Source organism: Trichomycterus rosablanca, chromosome 27 (assembly GCF_030014385.1).
Source record: "Trichomycterus rosablanca isolate fTriRos1 chromosome 27, fTriRos1.hap1, whole genome shotgun sequence".
NCBI lineage: Eukaryota > Metazoa > Chordata > Actinopteri > Siluriformes > Trichomycteridae > Trichomycterus > Trichomycterus rosablanca.
The window spans coordinates 5618021-5637784 of NC_086014.1; the positions used below are offsets into that span (position 1 = coordinate 5618021).

The 19764-nt window shown below is 42.1% G+C and overlaps 2 protein-coding genes across 3 annotated transcripts in view; one reads left to right on the forward strand and one right to left on the reverse strand.

Moving 5' to 3' along the window:
* rhpn2 (rhophilin, Rho GTPase binding protein 2) overlaps positions 1-6632 on the reverse strand; it is a 37964-nt gene extending 31332 nt beyond the window's left edge. Inside the window, exon 1 of one of the 2 annotated variants that reach the window (XM_062989484.1) lies at positions 6374-6632. In XM_062989484.1, the coding sequence (XP_062845554.1) occupies positions 6374-6442 (69 nt within the window). In that variant the 5' untranslated portion in view covers positions 6443-6632. The remainder of the gene's footprint in view (positions 1-6373) is intronic. The other variant, XM_062989485.1, reaches the window with a different exon arrangement.
* A 3282-nt stretch (positions 6633-9914) lies between these two features.
* cep89 (centrosomal protein 89) overlaps positions 9915-19764 on the forward strand; it is a 42110-nt gene continuing 32260 nt past the window's right edge. The window contains exons 1-8 of the mRNA XM_062989402.1: positions 9915-10083; positions 11176-11282; positions 11709-11864; positions 13809-14010; positions 14816-14891; positions 15496-15530; positions 18844-18901; positions 19263-19379. Coding sequence (XP_062845472.1) covers positions 10036-10083; positions 11176-11282; positions 11709-11864; positions 13809-14010; positions 14816-14891; positions 15496-15530; positions 18844-18901; positions 19263-19379 — 799 coding nt within the window. The 5' untranslated portion in view covers positions 9915-10035. The remainder of the gene's footprint in view (positions 10084-11175; positions 11283-11708; positions 11865-13808; positions 14011-14815; positions 14892-15495; positions 15531-18843; positions 18902-19262; positions 19380-19764) is intronic.

Below are 19764 nucleotides of genomic sequence, written 5' to 3' on the forward strand. Positions count from 1 at the left end.
TGGTTTTGACTCAGCACATGTGGCTCTTCATCAAGTCGGTAATGCGGAGTAAGTGGAGCGTGCGTGATAAATGAATTGAAAGTGGGTGGATTGTTTTGAACCAGTAGGCAGAAAATAATGAGATGAATTTGAACCAGTCAGTAAAAGTGGTTTTGAGCCCTGGGGTAAAGCTTTGGATTAGAATACATAGTGGGGGCAAAGTTTAAGCACCCCGAGAGGATAAGATGATGAGTGGGGAGACCCGTGATAATAGTAAATGTGGCACACACGGATTTTGAACCGTCTTCTTGAACCGGTCGTGTCTGTGGCCGGAGAGCCATAATGGCAGATTCTGCACATTCTGCTCGCCTTTCCTCTGTTGACGTCGCATCTAACCAGAAGCAGCGTACAGCCAAACCACATGTACTAATGTAGCGCAGATGTTCCAGCTTCTACAGAGGCCGAGACCGGTCTCTGTGAGAAGTGAGCAGTAAACAGTAAGTGATTACCATGAAAACTAGCGACTTATTTATCTCGGAGCGTTAAATAAACACAGGACATGTCAAAACCGTCAAGGGCCGAACAGCTTTCAGGAACAGCTGCGCCGTAAAGAACATGGCAAACACACACACACACACGAAATGAAATGATTTTGAAATGTTTACATTGTGCATAAGCAGCCATTCTTATCGTAATAGAGATAAAGAAAGCGAGTGTGTCATAGCAAAAGAATTTTCTAGACTTGTTGGTCTTTTGGTTTCACTTAAGCTGATAATAACCTGGCATACTTTCCATAAAGCATGGCCTACTCACTCTGCACTGTACAGAAAATGCTGGTGAAGTCGATGCTTGCTTGCCTTTGCTGTTTCAGACATGGCGTGGGACTGCATTATGTACTAGAAAATAATAGGTTGTAACGTCTAGGGTCATCTAGACCACAGTAACCATTGGTATTAAAGATGTGCTGCTAAAGAAGAGCTGCTCAGTAAGGTGTGCTACACCGTTTTACTAATATTTACTAATAAGCCTATTTTATTACATTACGGGGTGCTTGGGTGTCGCAGCGGCCTATTACGTCAGCCCATTCGGGTTTAAACCTCAACAGAGCTGTCGGCCGGTCGGGTGTCGACACAGACATTTGCATTTTTTTATTTAAAGCGACAGTAATGGATAAATACAACTATCTGGCTTGCAGCCACCGTATCTGCAGGGTGTGGGCCGGACTATGTGTGGGTGGGTGGGTCTTTATTCGCTGTGTAAGGAGCCTGACTGGCCCGTGCAGAATGCATTGGGTGAGAAGAGGAGGGCTGTGCACGTGTCGGAAGAGGCGTGTACGGCGACGTGCTCTCCCGGATGCAATCGGGTATCCCTCAGCAGCGGAGGACAAATTGAGAGCGCTAAATTGGGAGGAAACTAGGGCAATTAGGGGTTAAGAATCTTGCTCAGGGGTCCATAACTGGCAACTTGATAGTGGTGGGGGTTGAACCAGCAACCTGAAAACCTTAACCACTGAGCTACCACTGGCCACTAGAGGCATGCAGTTAAACAGAATGGCTATGTGTATAAGTGGGAGGCAAAGCTCTGCAATGAATACTGACTGTACTCCATCTGTTTCTCTGCATGCTTCGTTAGCCCCCTTTAATGCTGTTCTTCAATGGTCAGGACCCCCACAGGACCACTACAGAGCAGGTATTATTTGGATAGTGGATCATTCTCACTGCAGTGGTGTGTTAGTGTGTGTTGTGCTGGTATGAGTGGATCAGACACAGCAATGCTGATGGAGTTTTTAAACACATCAGTGTCACTGCTGGACTGAGAATAGTCCACCAACCAAAAATATCCAGCCAACAGCGCTCCATGGTCTAGAAGATGACCGACTCAAACAGCAGCAATAGATGAGCGATCGTCTCTGACTTCACATCTACAAGGTGGACCAAAGTGGACACGGTATTCAAAAACTCCAGCAGCGCTGCTGTGTCTGATCCACTCATACCAGCACAACACACACTAACACACCACCACCATGTCAGTGTCACTGCAGTGCTGAGAATGATCCACCACCTAAATAATACCTGCTCTGTGGGGGTCCTGACCATTGAAGAACAGAGTAAAAGCAGGCTAAAAAGTATGTAGAGAAACAGATGGACTACAGTCAGTAATTGTAGAACTACAAAGTGCTTCTATATAGTGTTAAAGATTTCTTGATATTTCCAGTGCAACGGCTGGTTCTTTTAACAGTCTGTAAGACTTTCGTCTCCAGACTTCAGAGAGTGGCTGATCCTTGAACCGTATTAATGTTTACGTGAATGGTCAGTCGCTGGCAACCAGGGAAACGATGTTCCACCCATCGTCCTCATTGTCCGATCCGTCTCTGGCCGTGATTCGCTACAATACGTTCACAGAGCGCTGTTCAGAACAGGAGGGCAGATCCAGGCCACAAGCACTTCCACAGAGACAAAAGACTCTTTTGAACACTTGGACACACATGCAGTTCAACAAAAAAGAAACAGCACACGGATGACTGGGCAAATATGTGGACACACAGGTTCTGTGGCTCAGATCAGGCCAGCTAAACTAACACACGATCATTACGCGTATTTATAATGATAATAATGCCGGACTGCACTGAAAACAGGCCAATGACTTTATTTTAAAGTGAGAACATTCATTTTTATAAAGGAAGGGTAAAAAAAACTCCCGTCCAAATCCCCTGATTAGCCATAACTTAGTATCTCCACTGTGGACAACTACTGTATATCCACTCCTCCACATAAAAACACTTATAGCGTTTATCTCAAAGCCACGCCAATGTTTGAACTGGGCACGCCTTACTTTAAAGAGTTTCAATACTGTATATTCCGTTACAGCTTGATTCAATCACTCATGAGGTCACAGGTTTCACGTCATAAACATAACAATCGATTTGAATCAATTACTAATGCTAACGGGCGACTAATGCTTGGGCATCCGAGTATCTGGGTGTCCCCCAGAAACACCCAGAAACACACACACATCCTCAATATGATCAAAAGTATGTAAAGAACTAACCATCAGCTCCACTTACCATACAGAAGCACTTTGTAGTTCTGTGGCTTGAACCAGTGACCTTCTTACTAGTCCAGTACCCTAACCACTAGGCTACAACGTCCCTGTATATTCATAATACAAAAGACAAGCAAATGGAACTTTAACTTTCTAATAGCTACCATCTGTTTCACCTGCTATATAAAGGTTAAAAGCAAAGTTATGGTTTACAGTATTTCTCAAAGAATAAAACCAGTATCAACCACTACATCAACTGAAGCAATGGTAATTAATTGATGAAAGTCCGTCTGTAGTATAGGATTAGGACTGGAAAAGTGCCATCACACTGCCAACTACATTTGTATGACATATATTCATTTACACTTACAGTACTGTGACAGTATACAGTCTAATCAACTAAGGGTTAAGAGCCTTGCTCAAGGGCCCAATAACAGCAAACTGGCAATGATGGGGCTTAAACCAGTGACCTTCTAATGACTAGTCCAGCACCCTAACCACTAGGCTACAACGTCCCTGTGTATTAATATTACAAAAACCAGTAAAAACCAGTAAAAACCAGTATCAACCCCTCAACTGAAACAGCAATGGGAATTAATTGATGAAAGTCAGTCTGTAGTATAGAATTATTTTATTTTTAGCCTTTATTTAACCAGGCAAGTCATTAAGATCTGCTTCTTATTTACAATGGCGGCCTGGCAAAAGGCAAAGCCTCTTGAGGAACAATCATACAAACAAATTGACATAAGACATTGAAAACAAACAACGATGATCACGATACAACAACACATAGCCGAATCGCCCAGCAACAGAGTAAAAGATTAGGGCTAATCTTGATCTGGGGACTGGTTTTATGTAAACGAGACGTGAAATAGGTTCTGTTTGTATGTCTGTCCAGTAAAATTACCATTAAATAACACATATATTGTGGATTTGGGTGAAAAACAAACTGCTCTTATATACATAACATATATATAGTAAATTTCAGCATCTGACGAATATATATATATATATATACACACACACACACACACACACACACACACATACATATATATATATATATATATATATATATATATATATATATATATATATACTTATTTACTTATATATATATATATATATATATATTACATAACATATACAGTGTATCACAAAAGTGAGTACACCCCTCACATTTCTGCAGATATTTAAGTATATCTTTTCATGGGACAACACTGACAAAATGACACTTTGACACAATGAAAAGTAGTCTGTGTGCAGCTTATATAACAGTGTAAATTTATTCTTCCCTCAAAATAACTCAATATACAGCCATTAATGTCTAAACCATCGGCAACAAAAGTGAGTACACCCCTAAGAGACTACACCCCTAAATGTCCAAATTGAGCACTGCTTGTAATTTTCCCTCCCAAATGTCATGTGACTCGTTAGTGTTACTAGGTCTCAGGTGTGCATAGGGAGCAGGTGTGTTCAATTTAGTAGTACAGCTCTCACACTCTCTCATACTGGTCACTGAAAGTTCCAACATGGCACCTCATGGCAAAGAACTCTCTGAGGATCTTAAAAGACGAATTGTTGCGCAACATGAAGATGGCCAAGGCTACAAGAAGATTGCCAACACCCTGAAACTGAGCTGCAGCACAGTGGCCAAGATCATCCAGCATTTTAAAAGAGCAGGGTCCACTCAGAACAGACCTCGCGTTGGTCGTCCAAAGAAGCTGAGTGCACGTGCTCAGCGTCACATCCAACTGCTGTCTTTGAAAGATAGGCGCATGAGTGCTGTCAGCATTGCTGCAGAGATTGAAAAGGTGGGGGGTCAGCCTGTCAGTGCTCAGACCATACGCCGCACACTACATCAAATTGGTCTGCATGGCTGTCACCCCAGAAGGAAGCCTCTTCTGAGTCTCTACACAAGAAAGCCCACAAACAGTTTGCTGAAGACATGTCAACAAAGGACATGGATTACTGGAACCATGTCCTATGGTCTGATGAGACCAAGATTAATTTGTTTGGTTCAGATGGTCTCAAGCATGTGTGGCGGCAATCAGGTGAGGAGTACAAAGATAAGTGTGTCATGCCTACAGTCAAGCATGGTGGTGGGAATGCCATGGTCTGGGGCTGCATGAGTGCAGCAGGTTTTGGGGAGTTACATTTCATTGAGGGACACATGAACTCCAATATGTACTGTGAAATACTGAAGCAGAGCATGATCCCCTCCCTCCGGAAACTGGGTCGCAGGGCAGTGTTCCAGCATGATAATGACCCCAAACACACCTCTAAGACGACCACTGCTTTATTGAAGAGGCTGAGGGTAAAGGTGATGGACTGGCCAAGCATGTCTCCAGACCTAAACCCAATAGAACATCTTTGGGGCATCCTCAAGCGGAAGGTGGAGGAGCGCAAAGTCTCGAATATCCGCCAGCTCCGTGATGTCGTCATGGAGGAGTGGAAAAGCATTCCAGTGGCAACCTGTGAAGCTCTGGTAAACTCCATGCCCAGGAGAGTTAAGGCAGTTCTGGGAAATAATGGTGGCCACACAAAATATTGACACTTCAGGAACTTTCACTAAGGGGTGTACTCACTTTTGTTGCCGGTGGTTTAGACATTAATGGCTGTATATTGAGTTATTTTGAGGGAAGAATAAATTTACACTGTTATATAAGCTGCACACAGACTACTTTTCATTGTGTCAAAGTGTCATTTTGTCAGTGTTGTCCCATGAAAAGATATACTTAAATATCTGCAGAAATGTGAGGGGTGTACTCACTTTTGTGATACACTGTATATAGTACATTTCAGCATCTGACGAATATGTATATGTATATATTATATATATATATATATATATATATATATATACACATGCGCATATATAGCAAATATCAGCATCTGATGAATATATATATATATTTTTTAATTTATTTTTTTATGTTGCTGATATTGACACACTGACATTAATGTCACAGAGTTCCGTACATCACACAATGGTGTGTGTTCAATAAAGTAGTTCTTTTATAACAGTATTTGTTTTTTAATATTTTAAAGAGATATTTATTTTAATTGACTTAAATGCATTTAATGACAAACAAGATGAAATTGTATGTAAACTGCGTATGACCTGTGTAAATACCTGTGTAAGTGTGCGGAACACCGTGACGAACGTACTTTCCTCTCCCTTGAGTAAAAAAGTCTCAATACACAAACTTTACCGTTATTATAAAGTAAACAAGCTGTTCTCATACTAAGTGTGGTTAAAAAGCAGGTACAGTTGCAGACTATGTGAGCACATTAGCATTAGTCCATAAGATAATTTAACGGGTATCGAAAGCTTTGAACTGACCCTCACCTTAATGAAGTACTCACTCTCCCCCACACCGCCGCTCTCGCCCCCGTGTTGTAACAGCGTGTCCGTCATTTTACAAATTTCCACCTCAGCACTTTGCTTTGATTAAAACTGTAAAAGCGAGAAAATAATTCGTCAGGCAGTACCGAACGAAGCAGGTGCGCGTTTACTCAGGAGACAACTCAGTATCCGCTTCTAATCCAGCCTCCTCTGGAACTAACTGATACTCCTCTACAGAGCTGGGCGTGTGAATGAGACTGTTTACGTGGTAACACTCCGCCCACCCAGCAGTATCGTGGAGGGGAGTGGTGGTGCGCCCTACAGCTCACCTGCGCCTCTGACCGGACTACTTCTGATTGTTTGGAGTCGACAACACAGTTTCGATTCAGTTTTTAATGAGTCGATTCCAAAAACAGTTTCCTTGTTTCACAGTATATAAAAGTAGGATTTAGTCAAATAAAACAATGATTAAATTGACCTGATAAAGTCAACTTATTGCTCTTCTTATCTTTCTTACTTCTTCTCAGAAAACCCACAGACACAATGCAGCATTGTATTTGACTCGTGAACTGGTTCATGCTAACAACCAACAAATTCTACTCTAGCAATTGTTTCTGCTTTAAGTTGTGTGTTTATCTTTATGAAACGTCTGTCTGTCTGTCTGTCTGTCTGTCTGTCTATCTATCTATCTATCTATCTATCTATCTATCTATCTATCTATCTATCTATCTATCTATCTATCTATGTACCTGTCTACCTACCTATCTGTCTGTCTGTCTGTCTGTCTGTCTATCTATCTATCTATCTATCTATCTATCTATCTATCTATCTATCTATCTATCTATGTACCTGTCTACCTACCTACCTATCTGTCTGTCTGTCTGTCTGTCTGTCTGTCTATCTATCTATCTATCTATCTATCTATCTATCTATCTATCTATCTATGTACCTATCTATCTATCTATCTATCTATCTATCTATCTATCTATCTATCTATCTATCTATCTATCTATCTATCTATCTATCTATGTACCTGTCTACCTACCTATCTATCTATCTATCTATCTATCTATCTATCTATCTATCTATCTATCTATCTATCTATCTATCTATCTATCTATGTACCTGTCTACCTACCTATCTGTCTGTCTGTCTATCTATCTATCTATCTATCTATCTATCTATCTATCTATCTATCTATCTATCTATCTATCTATCTATCTATCTATGTACCTGTCTATCTATCTGTCTATCTGTCTGTCTGTCTGTCTGTCTGTCTGTCTGTCTGTCTGTCTATCTATCTATCTATCTATCTATCTATCTATCTATCTATCTATCTATCTACCTACCTACCTACCTACCTACCTACAAGATTAATCAGTTTACAAGTTTAATGTCAAACACAGTGATGGACACTTTTGTATCTCCAATTTACCTCACTTACATGTCTTTGGACTGTGGGAGGAAACCGGAGCTCCCAGAGGAAACCCACACAGACGCGGGAAGAACATGCAAACTCTTTACAAAAAGAACCCAGGCCCTTCTTGCTGTGAGGTGACAGTGCTACCCACCGTGCCGCCTGTTTCAGATTGCATTTTTTGATGCAGTGCTGGGCTGTGTTAAGTGACAACACTTTCTGAAGTACGTACTTATAAACCCATGTGGCTAGGTTTATCACAGTAGCATGTCGGTTTCTCATGCAATGCTGATGAGGTCTTGAAGGCCATGCACAATCTGCAGTGTTTCCCAGCCTTGCCCTACATGATCTATAAGTATAAGTATCACAGGAAAACACAGATTTATCCATTTGCCGACAGGTATGGGCAACTTCTCCTTGTGTGTTTTTGGGAGGGAGAAGGAAACTCAGAAAGATACAGACATTGACCAGAAGTGACGACCAAACCCAGGTCCTCAACTTGTGTGGTGCTGCTTCTCCTTGGATTGGACTTTCAACTTTCTTGGCTTAGTGCCCAGATTCTAAAACAAAAATACATCTGTCTGCAACCTGAGTCTCAATGGGTACTGCCAAAAAGTACCTAAAGGCTTGAAATGTCCAGTTCAGCAGAAGTTGAATCCTTTTTTAATAAAAAAAATCTACTGTCTGTCAGCTGGGCATCACTCCTTTTATTCTAAATGCGATTGTGAGAATCAGAGTTGCTGAACATCATCATGCTGTGCACTAATCATTTCCAGACAAGTACTTCTTGGACTGTGGGTTCTCACTGTTTCAGACGTGGTTCTTCACGCCAGTAGTGATGTCAGACTTACTTTATGTGTGTGTGGGTGGGTGTGTGGTAAGAGAAGTGAGTTATGTACGGTCCTGACCATTCTGTTTCTTTCTGGAAATCAGGACATATTTTTTTGCACATGTGGGCTAAAATATAACCTACATAACCTGCATGTGGCTTATACGGAGGGGTGACAAATTAAAGGAAAACCAAGTGATGTTGGGCCATCATTAACCAAAACGCAACTAGGCTCTAACAGGCATTAATGGTGGCCACGCAGTGATCTATCCATCTATCCATCCACCTATCTGTCTGTCTGCCTGCCTGCCTGCCTGCCTGCCCGCCCGCCCGCCCGCCCGCCCGCATTATTTTATGGTAATTACATGCTTCCAACTTTGCAACAACTGTTTATGAAATGCCCTTCCCTGTTCAAGTATGACTTAACCAGCTTGTTTTAAAGAAACTCCAGCGGCCAGCACAGAGCCCTGACCTCAGCCCCAACTGAACAGCTTTGGAATTAATAGGAACATTAATTGAGGCTTTCTTGCTTGCTGGCGTTTTTAAACACCTCACTGTCACTGCTGGACTGAGAATAGTCCACCAACCGAAAATATCCAGCCAACAGCGCTCGTGGGCAGAGTCCTGTGACCACTGATTAAGATCTAGAAGATGACCGACTCAAACAGCAGCAATAGATGAGCGATCGTCTCTCTGACTTTACATCTACAAGGTGGACCAATAGGTAGGAGTGTGTAGTAGAGTGGACAGTGAGTGGACACGGTGTTTAAAAACTCCAGGAGCGCTGCTGTGTCTGATCCACTCAAACCAGCACAACACACACTAACACACCACCACCATGTCAGTGTCACTGCAGTGCTGAGAATCATCCACCACTTAAATAATACCTGTTCTGTGGTGGTCATGTGGGGGTCCTGACCATTGAAGAAGTGCTGATAAAATGGACAGTGAGAGTAGAAACAAGGAGGTGGTTTTAATGTTATGGCTGATCAGTGTATATGACAAATAAAGGCATTCTTCTCTTCTCTACATTTTAGTGTGCGTCTGTTAAGTTCAGGGCTCTGATCAGCCCACCAAACTCCCCAAACATTGGAGTCTGTATCTCCAGTCTAGAGCGCCCTCTTCTGGGCTCCAAATGAATGTACAGTTTGGTGCCAGTACCGACTGCGTTGCTAGGAAGATTTAAGATCAGCTGTGATTGGTGGATCCGAGTTGTGGAAGCCAATAGGATTCGCGGTTGGATAGATGCGGATAAATCTGTGAAGCGTCTAGATACGTGAATGTAGACGTTGAGACGTTGATTAGCCCGCAGCTAACGAAAGCTAACGAAAGCTGTTTTATTTAACTTTTTATTGTTTTATAGGGCAGAATTGTGTAGCTCGTATTTTACCGTATTTTTTAAAAAGTTTGCTTTGGATTATGTCGAAATTCAACTTCAGTTTCAGAAGAAAAGAGCGAAGAGCTTTTGTGAGTTGTGATATTTGTTTATTTGAATTTAGCTTTGCTAGCTAATTTTAGTCTTAGAAAAAGTCCCTACAGCTGACTTTCATGCCTTAAACCCTTTGTTTGTTGTTGTTAGATGTATAAACTAACTCTATATTTACCAAATGACCAAAAATATGTGGACACCCGGCACATAGAGAACATACCAAAGTTCGGCACCATCAGCAGCACTTGTGGCACTGGAGCTGAGTAGTATTAATACTACCTTTTTGCAGTAGCCTAGTGGGTAGGGCTTTGGACTATGAACTGAAAGGTTGAGAGTTCGAATCCCAGCTCTGCCATGCAGCCACTGTTGGGCCCTTGAGCGAGGCCCTTAACCCTCTCTGCTCCAGGGGCGCCGTACGATGGCTGACCCTGCGCATAGACCCCAGCTTCCAAACAAGCTGGGATACGGGGGAAAAGAATGCAGTAATGCAGTAACATATCCAGGACAGGACGCCAATCCACCCACCCACAGACACAGCCAGTCATGTGTGTATGTAGACGATCACCTGGCTGATCAGACTGCTGGGGATTCGAACCCCTTGATCGTACCGGTGGGGATTTAAACCCTAGCTTCGTTTGGTGGGCTGGTGTAATTTAGTGGTATATATACAGTATATATATATATATAGCATAGTCAATCTGTCTTCCGCTGCTGGGGGGATCCCTGGTTGCATTCTAGGAGGGTATATTGCTGTGCACGGGTCGGAGCGGACCCCCTCTTTCCACCCATGCTTTCTGCACAGACGCCTCTATCTGCTAACCAGGGTTCTTACACACCCACTTAGTCCGGTCATCCCACCCAGCAGACACGGTGACCAATTATTGTCTGCTGCAGGCACTGCCAGTTGTGCTCGCTGGATGGTGCCCAGCCGACCGGTGGCAGAGCCGAGATTCGACATTAGGAAGAGTGTCCACATACTTTTGGCCTTATATTTTACATGTGCATGGTGTGGATGTCTATGTGAACTCGTGTGTTGAGGTAAAATGGGGGGGAAAGTGTGGGTGTAAATGTTATCCATTACTTGTACTCATGAGTCATGCATGCTGTTGTGCTTCCCATGATGTTCGTAGAAGCATATAGCTCACGGTTTGATCCCGGCTGCCACCATTGCCCCCAGACCTGCCGTTCCCCGCACTCCTCCACCTCGCAGCCCCAATCCCTCACCAGAGAGACCCAGGTACACAACGTCATTATTTTCACCTCTCTAACGTCCTCCATTATTATTCTCACTGTCTGCTACTCTCATCTTTACAGCCAAAGACATCAGAACACTTCCTGTCATGTTTATAATTTGTGCCATTTCTGCCTTTCAAAATCCTAAAAATAAAAATAATTAGGCTTTTTTTCTTTCAGCTGCTTCTGCATTAGAGATCGGATCATTCTGGTTCGCATACCTTATTTGTCTGCACAGTTTGTCTACAGTATTCTGACAATCATCTTCTAAAATAAGCATCATCTCTGTGAGTGGTAGCTTAACAGTTAGGGTGCTGGATTAGTAATCAGACGGCTGCTGGCTCAAGCCCTACAACAGCCAGGTTGCCATTGTTGGGGCCCTAAGCAAGGCCCTTAATCCACTAATCTTTTTTTCTTTCTTTCATCTTAGATCGGCTCTCGCGGCTGCCATATTGACGTCCTCCTTAACAGGACGTACGTTTGCCATCCCTCCACCTCGCAACAGGTCCTATTCTGAGAGTGATTGCTCACACACGGACAGTCAAGCTGGATTTGAGCCTTTTGCCAGCACTGCACTCTACACCAGGTAAAGACTAACACACAAACGGAAACTTTTGATGTAATAAACTAGTAATAAAGGCATTGTGTTTTATTTAGGTATTTTATAATGTTGTCTAGAACTTATTACACCTTATAGTATAAACATGCTGTGATCCTAGGAAAGAGAGGATTTCCAGTGTTCACACTGAAAATCTAAACAGAATTAGAATTTGGGTAGCACTGTCGCCTCACAGCAAGAAGGTCCTGGGTCCGGGTCCTCTCTGTGCGGAGTTTGCATGTTCTCCCCGTGTCTGCGTGGGTTTCCTCTGGGAGCTCCGGTTTCCTCCCACAGTCCAAAAATATGCATTCAGGTTAATTGGAGACACTGAATTGCTCTATAGGCAGACATCCCAAGTTGCAAAAACTATATATCAGGGAGGTACCCCCGGACCCGGACCCCGAAATCACCCCTAGATTGTATATCAGATCACAGATTTATGTTCCCTAAATAGTGCACTAGAAAGTATAACTAGATGATGATTTGTGTTCCTTACATAGTGCACTAGATAGTGTATTACATAATTAATTATGTTCCTTACATAGTGCACTAGATAGTGTATTACATAATTAATTATGTTCCTTACATAGTGCACTAGATAGTGTATTACATAATTAATTATGTTCCTTACATAGTGCACTAGATAGTGTATTACATAATTAATTATGTTCCTTACATAGTGCACTAGATAGTGTATTACATAATTAATTATGTTCCCTACATAGTGCACTAGATAGTGTATTACATAATTAATTATGTTCACTACATAGTGCACTAGATAGTGTATTACATAATTAATTATGTTCCTTACATAGTGCACTAGATAGTGTATTACATAATTAATTATGTTCCCTACATAGTGCACTAGATAGTGTATTACATAATTAATTATGTTCCCTACATAGTGCACTAAATTGTATATCAGATAACGGATTTATGTTCCCTACTTAGTGCACTAGACAGTATATTAGACAATTGATTTATGTTCCCTACACAGTGCGCTAGATTGTATATCAGATAACGGATTTAATACGCGATCGGGAAAAAAGTCTGTGTCGCCTGCGTGCACGTGTGTGTGCGCGTGTGTGTGTGTGTGTGTGTGTTTGTGTGTGTTTGTGTGTGTTTGTGCCTTTAGAAGAGACGCTTTGTTCACAGTATCGCTATAAGTGATTCATTGATTCATGAGTTGATTCGTTTTTATGTGAAGCGTAAGTTTCTCTTCTCAGTTATCTCTCCGTGTTTACTGTTATTAATTAAATGTCGTGGTTTTAAATAAACACCAGCTACTACAGAACATTTTGTGTGACTCTCTTACATTAAAAAGCTTCATTAAACTGCTATTACCACAGATCTGTAACCGACCGTCAGACTCGTTCCGTCTAAGGAGCTAAAAGTTTTCTAAAAGTTCAGCAGATGATCCTGAACTAACGAATTTGGTAATGAATAAACTTTTGCCTCTGATTGGCTCTGTAACGTTTTCTGTTCTCATCTACATCACAAGTAAGAACCGCTTACGATTTACCAAAGTGAACCAGGAGTTTATATAACGTGCTGATAGAATCGACTCAGATGTGACCGGGTTGAATTATCTTTTTAAAGTAAATATTACAATCAGCAAAATTACATCGTAAGAGCTTTCACGATGGTTTCTGTACGATTGTTGATGAATGGTGATGTGATGGTTGGTGCTTCGTAGCTCAAAGTCTGGATCAATCCACTGAGCTGTTAACTTAACATGGTCTTTATATATCACACGATCGGATCGGCTACTTTTAGGAAATATCGCCGATCGCCGACAGCATATTTTGATTAAAAATCGGCCGATACCGATTCGTAGCCGATCGATCGTCCCATCTCTAGTTACTACTATGTAATAAATTAAAGAACACTGACGGCTTCATATAATCAGAGACCTTATTTCTATTGTTCCAGAGATCAATGGCCAGACTCCATGCCAGACAGACCACGGTTTCCCTCTCTGCAACCCGACGATGATGAGTTTGACAGAGACGAAGATGACGAGGAAGAGATAGAGGAAGATGTGGAAATCGATGACGGCCATGTGTACCAGTCTCTAGACAGACAGGGAAGAGCCGCAGTGCCCGACGCTGTGTATGCAGCACCATTAAAGAAGGTCGGATCATATCTCTGTGCTCTAGTGATAATATTCTTGGTTTTAAGCCATTGGCTGCCGACATCCTGCGGATGGCACCATCCTACCATTGGAACCCATAAACACTGAGACCACCTCACTCACTCACTCACTTTCCTAACCGCTTATCCAATTAGGGTTGTGGGGGGGGGGGTTGCTGGAGCCTATCCTAGCTTTTCAATGGGCGCAAGGCACACAGTAACACTCTGGACGGGGTGCCAGTCCATCGCAGGGCAGACACACATACTCACACACATTGACCTATAGGGCAATTCAGTGTCTCCAATTAACCTGACTGCGTGTCTTTGGACTGTGGGAGGAAACCGGAGACACGGGGAGAACATGCAAACTCCGCACAGAAGGGACCCGGACCCACACTGAGACTATACTATGCAAAATGACAGAATGCTGTAGTTCGTCCACTGCATGTGTCTGAAGGCCTTAAATGACACTCACCGAGCACTTTATTAGGAACACCTATCTGGTGCCGACATTAATTGGTCATGAATCATTAAGCTAGACCTGGGGATCGAACCCAGGACCTTCTTGCTGTGAGGCGACAGTGCTACCCACACTGAGACCATTCCATGCAAAATGACCCAACACTGTAGTTTGTCCATGGCCTTAAATGACACTCACCGAGCACTTCATTAGGAACACCTATCCGGTGCAGGCATTTATTCGTTATGAATCATTAAGCTACACAAAGTGTACACAGTGTTGTTCTGTATGGAAGGTGTAGCTTACAAAGTAATCAATGAATAAAATAATAATAATCTTTTCCTAGGTGTCATCTCGCTCAAAGCTGGACGACGACACAGACAACTCTACCTTTGAAATTGTCTCCCCTTTAAACACTGAAGGTATACTTTATATAAGTTTAATGTCAAACACAGTCATGGACAATTAATGTCTCCAGTTAACCTGACTTGCACGTCTTTGGACTGTGGGAGGAAACCGGAGCTCCCGGAGGAAACCCACGCAGACACGGGAGAACATGCAAACTCCACACAGAAAGGACCCGGACCACCCCACTTGGGGATCGAACCCAGGACCTTCTTGCTGTGAGGTCACAGTGCTACCCACTGTGCCAACGTGCCGCCCTCTACACATAATGATTCTCAAGCATATCATACATACACACATATCATACATTGTGACATTTTACAGGGCAACTGTAGCCTAGTGGTTAAGGTACTGGACTAGTAATCAGAAGGTTGCCGGTTCAAGCCTCACCACTGCCAGGTTGCCACTGTTGGGCCCTTAAGCAAGGCCCTTAACCTTCAATTGCTTGGATTGTATACTGTCACAACTGTAAGTTGTTTGGAAGGCGTCTGCAAGATGCCGTAAATGTAAATATTTTAAACAAACAAACATTTACTGAACATCTATTTTATTAATAAAATGTTAAGCAGAGCAGATGATAAAAGTATAATATTTTATATCATGAAACACTTTGGATTTCAGATGAAACAGAGCTGGAAGAAGGAACGGCTATGAAGGTAAAGGGGTCATCTGCATCCCTGTCTTTTCACCTATGGGCTATTTGAGTGATTATTGAGTCTATTTTTGTGTCAGAATACATTTTCCAGTACTGCAAACCTGGGTCAGACTGATACTTGAGTGCGTAATTCACAACACACACACAAAGGTCGAGATCCTGTACAAACACATGTACACTGTGTGCACAATTATTAGGCAAGTTGTATTTTTGAGGATAAATGTTATTATTGAACAACTACTTGTGCTTTTATTCAATTCAAAATGTTAATAAACCTCAAACCTGAATATTTAAGAAAGTGAAAGTGAGGTTTTGGCTTTCTTAGGAAAATAGCTATGTGTGCATAATTATTTGGCAACTAAATAAAAAAACTAAAATTTTCTCATCTCACTTGTTTATTTTTATCTGTTAAAGTGAGAATAATAAACAAACAACTTAAAATTAACAAATAAAAATTTCTGACCTTAAAAAAAAAAACAGTGACCAATATAGCCACCCTTCTTTTTAATAACAGCCAAAAACCTTCCATTCATGGAGTCTGTCAGTTTCTTGATCTGTTGATGATCAAATTTTTGTGCAGCAGCAACCACAGCCTCCCAGACACTGTTCAGAGAGGTGTATTTTTTTCCTTCACTGTAAATCTCCAATTTAAGAAGGGCCCACAAGTTCTCAATAGGGTTTAGGTCAGGTGAGGAAGGGGGCCATGTCATTATTCTTTCATTTTTTAGGCCTTTACTGGCTAGCCACGCAGTGGAGTACTTTGATGCATGCGATTGAGAATTATCCTGCATAAAAATCATGGTCTTCTTGAAAGATGTAGACATTTTCCTGTACCACTGCTTAAAGAAAGTGTCTTCTAAAAACTAGCAGTAGGTTTGGGAGTGGATTTTAAGTCCATCTTCAACCCGAAAAGGTCCAACTAGCTTATCTTTAATAATACCAGCCCATAGCAGTACCCCACCTCCACCTTGCTGGCATCTGAGTAGAAAAGGAGCTCTGTGCCTGTTACTGATCCAGCCACGGGCCCATCCATCTGGTCCGTCAAGAGTCACTTTCATCTTATCAGTCCATAAAACTTTTGAAAAATCTGTCCTCAGATATTTCTTGGCCCAGTCTTGACAATTTAACTTATTTGTCTTGATCAGTGGTGGTCTGGTTTCATCTTTCCTTACCTTGGCCATGTCTCTGAGCACTGAACACCTTGTACTTCTGGGTACTCCAGTTAGGTTGCAGTTCTGGAATATGACAGCACTGGAGGATAATGGTTCCTGGTACCTTTACGTTTGATTCTTCTCAAATCTTTGGCAGTTAATTTGCATCTTTTTTTCTTAACACGTTTCTTTTGACCCTGTTGACTATTTGCAACAAAACGTTTGATGGTTCTGTGATTACGGCCCAATATCTTAGCAATTTCAATAGTGCTGCATTCCTCTGAAAGACATTTTACAATTTTTGACTTTTCAGAGTCACTTAAATCTCTTTTTTGGCCCATTTTATCTAAGAAAAAGAAGCTGCCTAATAATTATGCACACCTTAATATAGGGTGTTGATCTCCTTAGGCTACACCCTCCCACATTACACAAATACACAATACCTGATGTGCTTAAATACAATAAGCATTCAAGTTTATACAGCTTGGAGTTGAAAAAGATGCATAAAAATTATGATATGGTGAAAATACTCACTTGCCTAATAATTGTGCACACAGTGTATGTTCAAGTGTGTGAACATACACTGATCAGCCATAACATTAAAACCACCTCCTTGTTTCTACACTCACTGTCCATTTTATCAGCTCCACTTACCATATAGGAGCACTTTGTAGTTCTACAATTACTGACTGTAGTCCATCTGTTTCTCTGCATGCTTTGTTAGCCCCCTTTCATGCTGTTCTTCAATGGTCAGGACCCCCACAGGACCACTACAGAGCAGGTATTATTTAGGTGGGGGATCATTCTCAGCACTGCGGTGACACTGACATGATGGTGGTGTGTTAGTGTGTGTTGTGCTGGTATGAATGGATAAAACACATCATCGCTGTGGACCAACTAGGTAGGAGAGTGGACAGTGAGTGGACACGGTATTTAAAAACTCCAGCAGCGCTGCTGTGTCTGATCCACTCATACCAGCACAACACACACTAACACACCACCACCATGTCAGTGTCACTGCAGTGCTGAGAATGATCCACCACCTAAATAATACCTGCTCTGTGGTAGTCCTGTGGGGGTCCTGACCATTGAAGAACGCTGGAAGCAGGTTATAAAGCATGCAGAGAAACAAATGGACCACAGTCAGTAATTGTAGAACTACAAAGTGATTCTATATGGTAAGTGGAGCTGATAAAATGGACAGTGAGTGTCGAAACAAGGAGGTGGTTTTAATGTTATGGCTGATCAGTGTATAATTCCCCCAGTAAACAATCATGGTTAGTAAAATGTGTCTCAGCTTAGTGACTTAACACGGTGCTGTCCAACAAGTCCGTTCATCAAACTGTAACCCGGGGTAGCAGTAAATGCTGGTATTGTTGGAAATTCCACCACACACGCTTACAAAACAGGACTCTTAGGTGCTGGACGTAATTAAGTGAATCACATAATGAGTAACGGCGCATGAAGCAGAGTGAAATGTGTTTCTGAGGTGATGAATCAGGCCTAACAAGCAGGCACTCTAAAAGATCATTTATTCTTGCTCTGGCAGATGCTGGAAATGCAGAAACACATAAAACCAACCGTGGTGGAGGTGGAGCACTATTTTTGTGCTATTTTTGATGCTTTTGTGAAAAACTGTTTGCTTCCAGTGAGGTTTGGTAATGAGGACTAGTGAGCACAGAGCCCTGACATCGACCCTGTCCAATTTGGGATTTTAAACAGCACACATGAACGTGGTGTTTGAGTGGCTGATAACTGTTGGCTGTGCACTTTATGGAAAGGTAAATAATGAGAACAGCGGCGAGATCTGAGTTTTCTTTACTCTTTGCCGTCGGAGCCGACGGTTATTAATATCCCTGTCATGTTTGCTAAGAGTAGCAAAGTGAAAAAAGAGGCTCTGACAGGCCCTCTGACTCACCACTTATACCCCCATTAGACCTCCATGGCCATTAGTCCTTCACTGACAGACAAACCAGCATTGTGTTCACATAACTCCATGCTTGAGCACCCAGCCTGCACATATTTGTATACATTTTAAAAGCCGTTAACGTCGGAACTCATTTCTACACCCGGAATCTGTAAACGCTGGTCATTGGTGAGCATGGGTTCAATAAGCTGTAATGACAAAGCTGCAGGTCTTTAATGTTTTCACTGTTTCTACAGAAGCCCACACTGGCACTACAGGCAAGGAATCCATCTCACAGAAGCATGTTGTCTCCAGGTAATAGAGCTCTGCAGATGAGGTCCTTGTATTTTCTATATTAGACGTTAATGCATCTTCAAGCTTTAAGGGCTAAATAATTAGACCTTCATGCACTGTGTGGTTAAAAAAAACGTTCATATACAGAGGCACTCGGGTGGTGTGGGCAGTCTATTTAGCCAGCCAACCACTGCTTTGAACCGGGTTTGAATCTCGGTGGTGGTGGGTTAGCAAAATAAACTGTTATTGGCTGGACGGGCGTCTAAACAGACATGATCCAATCTGTGTGGTATTACTTACTGGTCCAGCACATTTGGTTCCATGAGATTCTGTGCATTAAAGTCAACTGATATCACAACTAGTCCTTTTCTTAACCTCTCAGACTTGATGGAATACCACACTGATCATCCTCCGAAGTGTCCGAGCAGCAGCACCCCAAAAAGAAAACCCTCGGTTAACAATAGGAGTCCATCACAAGGAAGCGAGAGAAACAAATCAGGTGAGATTCATGAGCACTATGACTTAAGTCACTATAATTGTACAGTTTTATTGTGCATGCTATTCTGCTTGGGCATTGCTGGTTTTAATAGTAGCTCAAGAAGATGCTTCAGGAAAGCACAGGAGCTCCATGAACTGTTATGTTACGACATTTCAAGTTCTGACATTTACATTTTCAGCATTTAGCTTTTTATCCAAAGCGACTTACAGCACTGTGACAGTATACTGTCTAAGCAATTGAGGGTTAAGGGCCTTGCTCAAGGGCCCAACAGTGGAAACCTGGCAGTGGTGGGGCAACCTTCTGGTTACTGGACCAGTACCTTAACCACTAGGCTACAGCTGCCCTGACATTTAAGCTCTGTGTGTGTGTGTGTGTGTGTGTGTGT